Source organism: Microtus ochrogaster, chromosome 4 (assembly GCF_000317375.1).
Source record: "Microtus ochrogaster isolate Prairie Vole_2 chromosome 4, MicOch1.0, whole genome shotgun sequence".
Taxonomy (NCBI): Eukaryota; Metazoa; Chordata; class Mammalia; order Rodentia; family Cricetidae; genus Microtus; species Microtus ochrogaster.
Genome location: NC_022011.1, coordinates 47,317,224 through 47,328,913, shown reverse-complemented (window position 1 = coordinate 47,328,913; position 11,690 = coordinate 47,317,224). Strand labels below are relative to the sequence as shown.

Here is an 11,690-nt window from a genome sequence, read left to right as displayed (position 1 = left end):
AGAAACCCTGTCTCGAAAAAAAAAAAAAAAAAAAAAAAAAAAAAAAAAAAAAAAAGAATACCAGCTGCTGCCGGCTTTTGGGAGGCAGAGGCAGGCAGATGGCTCTCTGTTAGTCTGAGGCCAGCCTGGTCTGCAGAGCGAGTTCCAGCATAACTAAAACTAAGGCTGTTACACAGAGAAACCATGTCAAAGAAAAAAAAGAGCTATTATGATGGCAAATACCTTTAACCTAGCACTTGGGACACAGAGGCAAGAAGATCTCTCTGAGTATTTGAGGCAAACCTAGTCTACATAGTGAGTTCCAGGACAGTCTGTACTACAAAGACAGGCTGTCTTAAAAACCAAAAGGACCCCACCCTCCATCTGTCCCATTTCTGTCCTTTTAGACATGGTTGCAGTTCTAGGGGAGACCACAGGATGCCACACCCTGAGATTCCTCAGGGACCAGATGAAGAAGGATCCAGAGGGTGCCCAGATCCTACAGTAGGTCCCAACTTTGCCTTGACATTTGGCAGGGGTCCTGACCTTTCTAGAGCCATGCTATGTTAGTCCTCTTCCTGTAAGGAGCCCTTCAGAGGACTACGGGTGGACAACACGCTGCTCAGTACCAAGAGCACGCGTACACGTGTATAGGCTAGATCCCCTGGGTTGAACAATATGTTGTCTTAGTCCAGTGTCAGCCTCAAGACTCCACTTGCATTAAGTCTTAGTGTGTTAGCTGTACCCCTCCAAATGTGTTCTTGCTATCCCCTCCCTGCAATGTCACTTGGGAATACTCTTTTCACATCTGTGACCCCTCATCTGACCAGATCATGACTTTGAAGGTGCTAGCTCAGCCCTGATTTGTGATGGTCTCCACAGTCCCCAATACTGCAGTGCTCCATTAGGGCATGTGGCTACGTGGATGTCCTATGACCCATTGCGTACCCCAACTTCCTCTATGCGGCCCTTTCTCTAGCCTTGGCTGACACACTCCTAGTCTCACCTCCTGCATTCTGTCTTTCAGAGAGCGTCCCCGGATCTCACTGTCCACCCTTGACCTAAGCAAGCTCCGGAGCCTGCCTGAAGGCTCTCTGGGCCGTGAGTATCTCCGCTTCCTGGATGTGAATGTGAGTTTCCAGGCTCTGTGCATCTAGCAGTTCCAGCAAGGGCAGAGAAGTGGCATAGGGACGATAGCCTAGGGCAGGGAAGTGCCTGAGCTGCCAACTCAGACACGAGTGCTTTTCAGTCATTTTTCTATGGGATGGGCAAATGGGCTGGGAACATCATCCCGGATACTGGCACCGGCTGAAGGCTATTAACTTCATGTTGCATGCCAGCTACCAGGCTGGTACATGATCTGGCCGGATCCTCCCAGTGACCCTGTCAGGTATGTTCTGTTGTCATCCTCTTACAAGAGATGAGGACACAGACACAGCCTAGTGAAACACCTTGGTCGCTTTACAGCTAGTTCCTCTCAGGACAGTGTTCAACGCCGGTGTACTCTCTGACCCACTGCCCTGTGCCCCCCTGCCTCTCTCGAGTATGGCCAGCACCAGGCAAGGAAGATGATGAGAGGAAAGGGAGCTCTCAATGAAGCACAGTTAATAAATATTCAGAGACTGATATTGGGATTTAACCTGAAGATCCAAAAAGCAAAGCAGCCAGCCACTGGCTCTTACCTCGACCTCAGTCTGAAATGGCGATCCTGACTCCAGGAATCTCAGAATAAGACTGTGACTAAGAGCTGTCTCCTCCCGTTTTATAATTCTCTCTGGGCTGGGATTAAAGGCGTGCACCGCCCAGTTTCTATGGCAACTAGTGTGGCTACTGGGCTTAAAGGTGTGTGTTACCACTGCCTGGTCGGTAAGGCTGGCCAGTGCGGCTGTTTTACTCTCCCGATCCCCAAGCAAACCGTATTTATTAAAATACACAATTGAAATGCCAGCTATCGATGGACTCACCACTCAGCATCGGCCACCATCCTTCCACGTGCTGGGGTGTAGCAAGCAAAGCCAGGTTCCCGTCCCTGTGCAGCTTGTGCTCTTATGACAGAGGCAGCTAATGAAGTAGTTTTGAAAAAGCTCAAATGAAAACGTCATGGTCTGGGGATGTAGCTCAGTTGGTAGAGTTCATGCACAAAGCCCCGGGTTCCATCCCCAGAACTGCATGAACTTGGTGTGGAGTAAAAGGAAAAGGATCCGAAGGTCAGGGCCAGCCTTATCTGCATAATATCTTTTTGGCCATGCTGGGACACATGAGACCCTGCCCGTCCCCTTTTGTGGTGCAGAGTATTTCTTGAGTACTTAGAATAACCAGACTTCATTCTCAACCCATGGGACACAATGAACAAAGCTAGCCAAACTCCTGCTACTGGTAAGCCTAGCAGATGGACGCTCTGAAGGGAACAATATGATTGGCATAGGGTATCTCTGGATGGGTAGAGGAGGCCACTTGGTAGAGCTGTCGGGAGAGACCCTTCCAGGGAAACTTGGAAGATGAGGCGATGTCACTCTGTAGAGTTCTGGAGAAGAGTCCTCTAAGCCCTGTTGAGAAGGACGATGCAGAGGCCGGGACGACGGCTCTGCTGGGATGGTGCTTACTGCTTAAGCATAGGTACCCGAGTTTGGATCCTCGGCACCCATGTGCAGCCAGAGCTAGCAGTTCATACCTGTAAGCCTGGCACTTTGGAGGGAGGGAGAATTGATTCCAGAGCTCGCTGTCCAGCCAGCTGATCTGAATCAGTGAGCTCCAGGTTCAGTCTGAGATCTGTCTCGGAAACTAAGGGGGCATGAAGGAGACACTCAACACCAACCTCTGGCCACACACACATGCCATGCATGTGCATACGAACATACACATTTAAAAAAAAACCGAAAATCAAGTCCAATGCTGTGATGTGCACCTACAAGCCTATTACTTGAGAGGGTGAAGCAGGAGGGGTGCCACTGAGTTCATAATCAGCCGTGGCTACATAGGGAGTAGCCAGCCCTGCCATACTTACATGGCAAGATCCTGTTTTTAACAGGCAGATGGGCTGGAGAGATGGCTCAGTTAAGTATGCTTGTTATGAGCTGGGTGGTGGTGGCGCACACCTTTAATCCCAGCACTCGGGAGGCAGAGGTAGGTAGAACTTTGTGAGTTCTAGGCCAGTCTGGTCTACAAAGCGAATTACACAGAGAAACCCTGTCTCAAAATTGAAAAATAAATAAATAAATATGAAAACTAAATTAAATCAAGGCTCCAAGACAGTAACCTGCCTCTTGCCCTCTGCTAGCACCTGTGCCTTGGCAGGGCCGTCTCTTGCCCTAGTTTCACCAGGATGTAGGTTATTTCATCAGTGAGAACCTGCCCCAAGTGCCACTGTGGGAGGGACAGCTTCTTATTCTCCAGAAAACTCAGGCCTGTTGATGGGGGGGGGGGGGCTACTGTGGGCCGGCCTGGGCACTTTACCCAGCATTGTCCCCACTGCGGTGGCAGTCTGGAGATGTGGCGCTTCTAGGACAAGGTTTGAGCCCTACAGAGATTTAGGTGAAGGATCATGGTAAAGCCATGGGAATTGAGGCTGACATTGCTGAAAGATGTGGTCATCCTTTGGCAAATCAAAGGAACGGAGGTAGTGCCCTGCCTGTCTTCCCCGTTCCACAGCCCTACACAAAGCCTACCCGGAAGAAAATCCTTTTATCTTCAGGGCACTAATGTGCCCAGTTGATAATGAATGCCAAGGCTTCTGGGTTTAAAGGCTTACAGACTGTGTTCTGGGTTAACTCAGCCACTTCAGCTGTGCGATCTTGGGCCCCACACTTCGCCCTTCTAGCCATGTTTCTTTGCACCTATTTCGAAGTTCCTAATAGTATCTCTCTCCTAGAATACTGAGAGGGCAGAGGACGGCAGAGTGGGTAAAGGATGTCATGTGTAGCTGGCCCATAGGACATTCTCAGTGAAACCGACTGCTGTTTCTGTGATGGCTTCAGCTTCATACAGCAAAAAGAAATGAGGCTGTGAGACCCAGCAAAGCCACAGATTAGTACCAAGCATAGCGCTATGCCAGAGCTGCTACACAGATCTCAAGTCTGTCAACTCCTGGGTAAGCGGAGGGCATGATTGGAGCAGGCTGGCCAGGCTGACCCCGTGTGTTCAGACACCGATGCAGACTCAGGAGCGGGGTTCAGTAAGTGAGGATAATCCACCTCCTTACCTGTGCTCAGAGAGTGTACACACCTGTAATCCCAGCAGAAGAATGGCCATGATTTCAAGTTCAGCCAGGGATGCAATGCAAGAGACTTCCTACAAAACAACAGAAAAGAAGTTGTTCATCTGGGTCCTGCCTAGGCACCAGAGTCACAGCAGTGAGTGAATGGCAAGCCCTGTCCTCAGGTGTCCAGACTGGACTTGGACTATATGGAGGATTTAAAGCTTCCTAATGGCCCCAGGAATAAAGCGAAAGGAAGCCTATAGAATTAACTTAATAGTGACATTTTGGCATTTACTTTTGACTTTTAGAACAGGCTCATAGCATAGCCCAGGGTGGCCTCAAATTCTTTATGTTGCGGAGGCAGAGGCAGGCAGATCTCTGTGAGTTCGAGGCCAGCCTGGTCTACAAAGGGAGTTCCAGGACAGGCTCCAAAGCTACAAGAAACCCTGTCTCAAAAAACCAAAAAAAAAAAATTCTTTATGTTGCTAAAAATGACCTTGGACTCCTGATCCTTCTGCCTCTACCTTGAGACTGCTGGGATTATAGCTATGTTCCACTATGCCCGGTTTCATCAGTACCAAGGGTATGGTAGGCCCGAACCCTACCAACCAAGCTACACCCTCAGCTCCATGGCAACCATTAAGTTTATAGTTCAGTAATGGTGTATTTATTTTATGTGTACAAATTTATATGTGTGCCGGGCGGTGGTGGCGCACACCTTTAATCCCAGCACTCGGGAGGCAGAGGCAGGCGGATCTCTGTGAGTTCGAGGCCAGCCTGGTCTACAAGAGCTAGTTCTAGGACAGGAACTAAAAGCTACGGAGAAACCCTGTCTTGAAAATAAAAAAAAAAAAATGTATGTGTGTGTGTGTCTGCATGTGTGTAGATTCTAGAGATTGACAAGTGTCTTCCTCAACTTTATGTTTTGAGTCAGCTCAAACTTGGAGATCATCAGTTTGACTAACCTGGCTGGCCTGCTGTTTCTGCCTTCCATGTGCTGGGGTTACAGGCACATGGGCTGCAACCACGCTTTTGTTTGTTTGTTTACTGTGTAGCTGCTGGGGACGTACAACAATCACTTTATTGACCAAGTCGACTCCCCAGCTCCTAGTATGTTCATTTTTTATGCAACTAATCCTAGAACTTCCTGTCTTACAAAACATAAAGTCCATACTCCCCCTTTCCTCACTAAGGCTGTAGATTCCAACAGGCATTGTGAGTTGGGAGTGGGAGCAGTCGGGATCTTCCCCTGTTGGTAGGTGTGGATGGAAACAGGATTCTCAGACAGGGTATGAGTTTGTGGGGAATGGCTGAGACTCAACTAGCTGCAGGCCAGATGAGTCCTGGGGGCTGATGGGAAGGAGTCCAAGTAAGGATTGTGTTTGCCAGAGGGTCTCCCCAGATACACGAGCACCTACCCGTTTCGTGGACGATGAGGAACTAGCCTATGTGATCCAGAGATACCGAGAGGTGCATGACATGCTCCACACGCTGCTGGGGATGCCCACCAATATGCTGGGTGAGTGTTGGGGTGCCCACCAATATGCTGGGTGAGTGTTGGTGTGCCCACCAATATGCTGGGTGAGTTCTGGGGTGCCCACCAATGTGCTGGGTGAGTGCTGGGGTGCCCACCAGTGTGCTGGGTGAGTGAGTGCTGGGGTGCCCACCAATGTGCTGGGTGAGTGAGTGCTGGGGTGCTCACCAATGTGCTGGGTGACTGCTGGGGGTGCCCACTAATATGCTGGGTGAGTGAGTGCTGGGGTGCCCACTAGTATGCTGGGTAAGTGAGTGCTGGGGTGCCCACCAGTATGCTGGGTGAATGAGTGCTGGGGTGCCCGCTGGGGTGCCCACCAGTGTGCCGGGTGGGTGAGTGCTGGGGTGCCCACCAATGTGCTGGGTGAGTGCTGGGGTCCCCACCAATGTGCTGGGTGGGTGAGTGCTGGGGTGCCCACCAATGTGCTGGGTGAGTGCTGGGGTACCCACCAATGTGCTGGGTGGGTGAGTGCTGGGGTGCCCACCAGTATGCTGGGTGAGTGAGTGCTGGGGTACCCACCAGTGTGCTGGGTGAGTGCTGGGGTGCCCACCAATGTGCTATGTGAGTGAGTGCTGGGGTGCCCACCAATGTGCTGTGTGAGTGAGTGCTGGGGTGCCCACCAGTATGCCGGGTAAGTGAGTGCTGGGGTGCCCACCAGTACGCTGGGTGTGTGCTGGCCCAATAGAAAACTGAGTGGCCAATGGCAAGGTAACCCACCCGTTCTGTCTTCCAGGCAGGGTCCCTTTTCATACCTCTTCTTTACCAACTAGCTCAGTTCCTGCCTTGTCTTCTGTATTATATGTACATCCTGGTAGCATCCCTGCCCTACATCCTCTTTCCTCCATGCCTGCCTCCCCTTGTCTCTAGACACCAAGGATCCCTGCTTCTGAAACCCATAGAAACTCCCTGTGGCCTGTACAGACCACTGTTAGCCTGGCCTTTGAGATCCTCTGCATGCTGTCCCCATGTGCTGGACCTTCCCTCACTTCTAGCCAAATGTCCCACAGCCCATATAGGATGGGACTAGACACCAGCAAACAAACCTAGAAGTGTAAAAGGAGACCATGCCTCACTGGGGGCCGTTCCAACATCACTGACTCCCCGCTCCTCACCTCTTACTTCTAGGAGAGGTTGTAGTGAAGTGGTTTGAAGCTGTGCAGACCGGCCTGCCCATGTGCATCCTGGGAGCACTCTTCGGACCCATCCGCCTCCGTGCTCAGTAAGTCTTCTGGGGGTGGAAGGAGACTCAGAAGGTCTGGGGCTCCAGGAAGTGGGTAAGGGCATACAGGTGCCCGGTGCCTCCCCAAGAAGCAAAGGTGAGAAGAATGAGGCAGAAAAGGAAACTGAGGCAATGAGCAAACAAGCCCCGGAGTCTTGGGCCAGGCCTCAGGGCCGGATCAAAATGAGCATTGGCAACATGAAGGTGTGTTTCTGGAGTTGGACGGCTCTATATTGAAATCTGAGCTCCACCGGGTTCAGGGTGTGTGCTATGGGACATGGGAGCTTTCCTCACTGAGGGCCGCTTAGGTCTGAAGGAGGGTTGACTGAGCAGTCTGCTGTGCCCTTTGGGACCTTACGTCTTTCCTTCCTATCCCACAGGAACCTACAAGTGCTGTTCTCTGAGCTGATCCCTTGGGCAATCCAGAACGGGCGCCGGGCCCCATGTGTTCTCAACCTCTACTACGAGCGGCGGTGGGAGCAGCCCCTGACAGCCCTGCGGGAAGAGCTGCGCATCAGTCCTCCCCCGGCACATATCCAGGGCCAGGCCTAGCCTGCACTGCTGCACTGCTGCACCGGGAGGGCCAAGCCTGCCTCTCCACACACTGCCTTCCTTGGGACAAAAGAGCCCTTCTCTTTGAACCTTGAATACAACGTGTTATTGATCGTAATGTTCATAGTCACTGCTGTCATGTGCCTTGAGGCCAGCCCAGGAGAGATCAGGCAGGGCCATGAGGGGTCTGTGAGCTATCCAAAGAGAGCAGTTTGTGTGCCTGGAACAGCCATCTTGGATCATCGTGGATTGTTCAGCCCCTCTTCTGGACAGTTACCCTGACAGGGCATTCTGTCAGGCTCTGTGTCTTAGAAGGCTTGACCACTGACTATACCCTGTTCCAAAGCCCTGGAAGGAATGGCGGGGAAGTGGGTGGCATCTCTGCTCTGAATAAAGGTTCCCATCAGGCCTAGAGTGCTTGTCTCCCTTGGTCTTAGGCCTGAGGTGCTAGTTGTGGGGATTCCTTGCCAAGTTGCTGTCATTGGGTCTGAAGTCAGGCAGTCTAGGAATCAAGTCCCCAGCCAGCAGAAAGCTAACAAGTGCCTTTTTTTTCGGGCCGGGGGAACATGTTTCAAGACAGAATTTCTCTGTGTAACAGCATTAGCTGTTCTCAAACTGGGATCCATCTGCCTCTGCCTCCAGAGTGCTGGGATTAAAGGTGTGCGCCACCAGTGCCCCGGTGTCCCTTCTGTTTCTAAGCCAGACTTCTGACATCAACACAGGATCAATGATAGTACCTATGCAAGAGTCAGAGGATAAAGCTGCTTCTGCCTCCCGCTAATGAGAGCCAGCAAAGCGCACGGTGAAACGGCTCAGCAGTGGAAGCCCTTGCCACTGCCCCGTGGCCGATTTTGTCCCCAGGACCCAATGTCTCCATGCATGTGCCCATATACACATAAACTCAACAAAATAAAATTTCAAAGTTGGAAGAAAATAAAACAGGGCCCATTAGATGATGTATGAATGTCAAAGCATTTGCCACTAAGCCTGGCAACTTGAGTCCTTCCCCAAGACCCACATATAGACGGTGAAAACCAACTTGTGCAGATTGTCCTCTGATGACCACTTTCGTGCCATGCTAGGAATGCACTCACATATGTGTGAAATAAATACAACGTGAAACTTTATTGTTAAAAATGATGGGTTCAAGCCGGGCGGTGGTGGCACACGCCTTTAATCCCAGCACTCGGGAGGCAGAGGCAGGTGGATCTCTGGCAGTTCGAGGCCAGCCTGGTCTACAAGAGCTAGTTCTGGGACAGGCACCAAAGCTACAGAGAAACCCTGTCTCGAAAAACCAAAAAAAAAAAAAAGATGGGTTCAGCAGTTAAGAATATTTGTTGTTCTTACAGGGGACCCGGGTTTAGTTCCCAAACTCCACATGGTGGTTCATAACCACCTATAACTCCAGTTCTGTGATCTGTTGCTATGATCTGTTTCTCTCTTCTGATCTCTCTGGGGCCCAGGCACACTTAGGATGTATATAAATACATGCCCATAAAATGTTCATACACATAAATCTTTTTTAAATGAACAATGAAGTTTTGGGGATATAGCTCAGTGTGGAGCAATTGTCTGACCTGCACAAGGGTCTGGGTCTCATCTCCAACACCACAAGTACACATACATGTAACACCATAGGCACTGGCCTGCTCTGCTTCCTTGCGCAGTCTCATTTCCTCTAAGCCTGTCTCCCATCTTTAAAATGAGTTTGGAACACCTAACGCACATGAGATGGCGGCTCAGTAGGATGGTGCCTGGCAGCACTTGTTACATCACAAGCCCTTAGGAAATGGAAGTTGTCGTTGGCCAGGAAGGTCTATGGTGAGCTCTGAAGTCACCATGGGCAAAGTCAGGCAGAAGGATTGCTATAATTTATAGCTCCTCCAGCCAAAAGAAGGAAATAGCTATGTGTAGTTGTGGGTGTGGCTGGTAAACACCTCTGAGCCTAGCCCTGGGGGTCTGGGGAGCCTGAGCTCCCTGGGAGTCTGCAGAGCTGTTCTTGGTTAAGTTAGCTGCTTTCAATGTGCATGTTAGCTCCCGTGCAGCTGTTACAGAGAAGCTACTAAAGGATGGCAGGGCCAAAGAGTCAAGGGAGCTGAGCCTAGAGCAACTTCATGGACCAGAGGCTCCCCTTCCCTCCTATACATAACCACTCTGACAAAAGCAGTGAAAGGGAGAAGTGTTTCAGTCCATCTTGGGGTGAAGGTAAAGCAACAGGAGCGTAGAGAGGCGTGTGGGAGCTGGCGGTGGTGCTGCACACCTTTAATCCCAGCACTCAGAGGCAGACTCGGGCTGAGCTCTGAGTTCAAGGCCAGCCCACATTCCAGGCTTTCTCTTTTGGGCCACCAGCCAGTTCCAAAATCATGACGTGGAGACTTATTAGTTATGCTTGACCTTATCTTAGTGCTTATTTTAATCTGTTTCTCTTCATCTACATTTTGCCTTGGGGGTTTTTACCTTCCTCTCTCCTTCCCTCCTTTCCTCCCTCCCCCCCCTTCTTTCTTTCTGTTGGTGGAGGGCCCTCTTGTTCGTCCAGCCACCCAGCTAGCTTAGATCTGAAATAATCACACAGAAACCGTATTAATTAAATCACAGCTTGGCCCATTAGCTTTAGCTTCTTATTGGCTAACTCTTACATATTAATTTAACCCATTTGTATTAATCTGTATATCACCACGAGGTCATGGCCTACCAGCAAAGATTTAGCACGCCTCTCTCCAGTGGCTCCATGGCAGCTCCCTGACTCTGCCTTCTTCCTCCCAGCATTCAGTTCTGTCTTCCCCGCCTACCTAAGTTCTGCCCTGCTATAGGTCCAAAGCAGTTTCTTTATTCATTAACCAATAAAAGCAACACATCAACATCTTTCTTTCTCTCTTCTTTCCTTCCTTTCTCTCCTACTTTCACTGTTTCTCATGTCTGGCTGGCTGGCGGCTGCCTGGCTTCTGGCCCCAAGCTTGTCCTTCTCTTTTTCCCTTGTTCTTTTCTTCTCTCTCCAGCCTAGATTTCTCCTCCCATTTATTCTCTCTGACCTCAATCCCTGCCTCTCCCTCTCCTGCCTAGCTATTGACTGTTCAGTTTTTTTTATTAGATCAATCACGTGCCTTAGGCAGGCAAGGTTAAACAGCAACACATCTTTACATAATTAAACAAATGCAACCTAAACAAATGTAACATACCTTTAAATTGCTAACAAAGGCAGCAGAAAAATGTAACAGATCTTTACACAGTTAAATATTCCAAAACAAGCCTGGTCTACAAACTGAGTTCCAGTACAACCAGAGCTATACAGAGAAACCTTTGTCACAAAATAAACAAGACAAAACAACCAACAAAAAAAAAACAGAAAAGAAAAGGAAGAAGAAAAATAAAGGCAACAGGTTGCCAGAGAAATGGTTTAGTGGTTGAGAGCCCTTTTTTGCTCTTGACAAAGGACCCTGGTTCAATTCCCAGCACCCACATGGGGACTCACAACCACTGATACTCCAGTGCCAGGGGATCCAACACCCTCTTCTAACCTGGTGCTCTCTTCTGACCTACACAGGCACCCAAATACAGACAAAACATTCATGCATATCAAATATTCTAAATATTTCCTGGTCTTTTGGCTAAGATCAAGTGTAGCATTTATTTTTATCAGTTTAATATCTGATATGTCCTCTATCCAATGACAACATAGTAAGAGGATTTTTGGAGGTAGGGGTTGGAATGGGAGCTTGTTTCACCTATTTCATGAATTGACCTGGTATTTCAGGACCTCCAGGAATGGTGAAAAAAATCCAAACAGCTTTTTTGTTTTGTTTTCTCTGTGTAGCCCTGGCTGTCGTGGAACTCATTTTGTAGACCAGACTGGCCTCAAACTCAGAGGTGTGTCTGCCTCTGCCTCCTGAGTGCTGGGATTAAAGGCCTATGCCACCACCTCCTGGCTTTCAATTTTGTTTCTTTGTTTTTTATTTTTTAAACAAAAATGTAAAAGCCTCTGGTCATATCATATGTATAATCAGAAAACAGGAACAATGAATCACGCAAGTGCTCAGCTAGCTCTCTTTTCTGTATTCGAGACAGGTTCTCACTGTGTAGTCGTGGCTAGCCTGAAACTCGCATAGATATCTGTCTGCCTTTGCCTCCTGAGTGCTGGGATTAAAGGCGTGTGTACCGCCACGCCTAGTTAGCTAGTTTTCTTTTTTTTTTTTTAAATATTTATTTTTTTATTA

General features: G+C 49.4%; 1 protein-coding gene and 1 non-coding gene across 2 annotated transcripts in view; both read left to right on the top strand.

The window, feature by feature from the left end:
• The window catches only part of Coq4 (coenzyme Q4), a 9,257-nt gene extending 1,370 nt beyond the window's left edge, over positions 1–7,887 (top strand). The window contains exons 3-7 of the mRNA XM_005346166.2: positions 387–483; positions 1,007–1,109; positions 5,564–5,693; positions 6,834–6,927; positions 7,308–7,887. Of these exons, the coding sequence (XP_005346223.1) occupies positions 387–483; positions 1,007–1,109; positions 5,564–5,693; positions 6,834–6,927; positions 7,308–7,479 (596 nt within the window). The 3' untranslated portion in view covers positions 7,480–7,887. The remainder of the gene's footprint in view (positions 1–386; positions 484–1,006; positions 1,110–5,563; positions 5,694–6,833; positions 6,928–7,307) is intronic.
• Positions 7,888–11,064: 3,177 nt separating this feature from the next.
• LOC113456006 lies at positions 11,065–11,255 on the top strand. The gene has a single exon (XR_003376901.1). It is a non-coding gene; the product is annotated as a U2 spliceosomal RNA (small nuclear RNA).
• Positions 11,256–11,690: the final 435 nt, after the last annotated feature.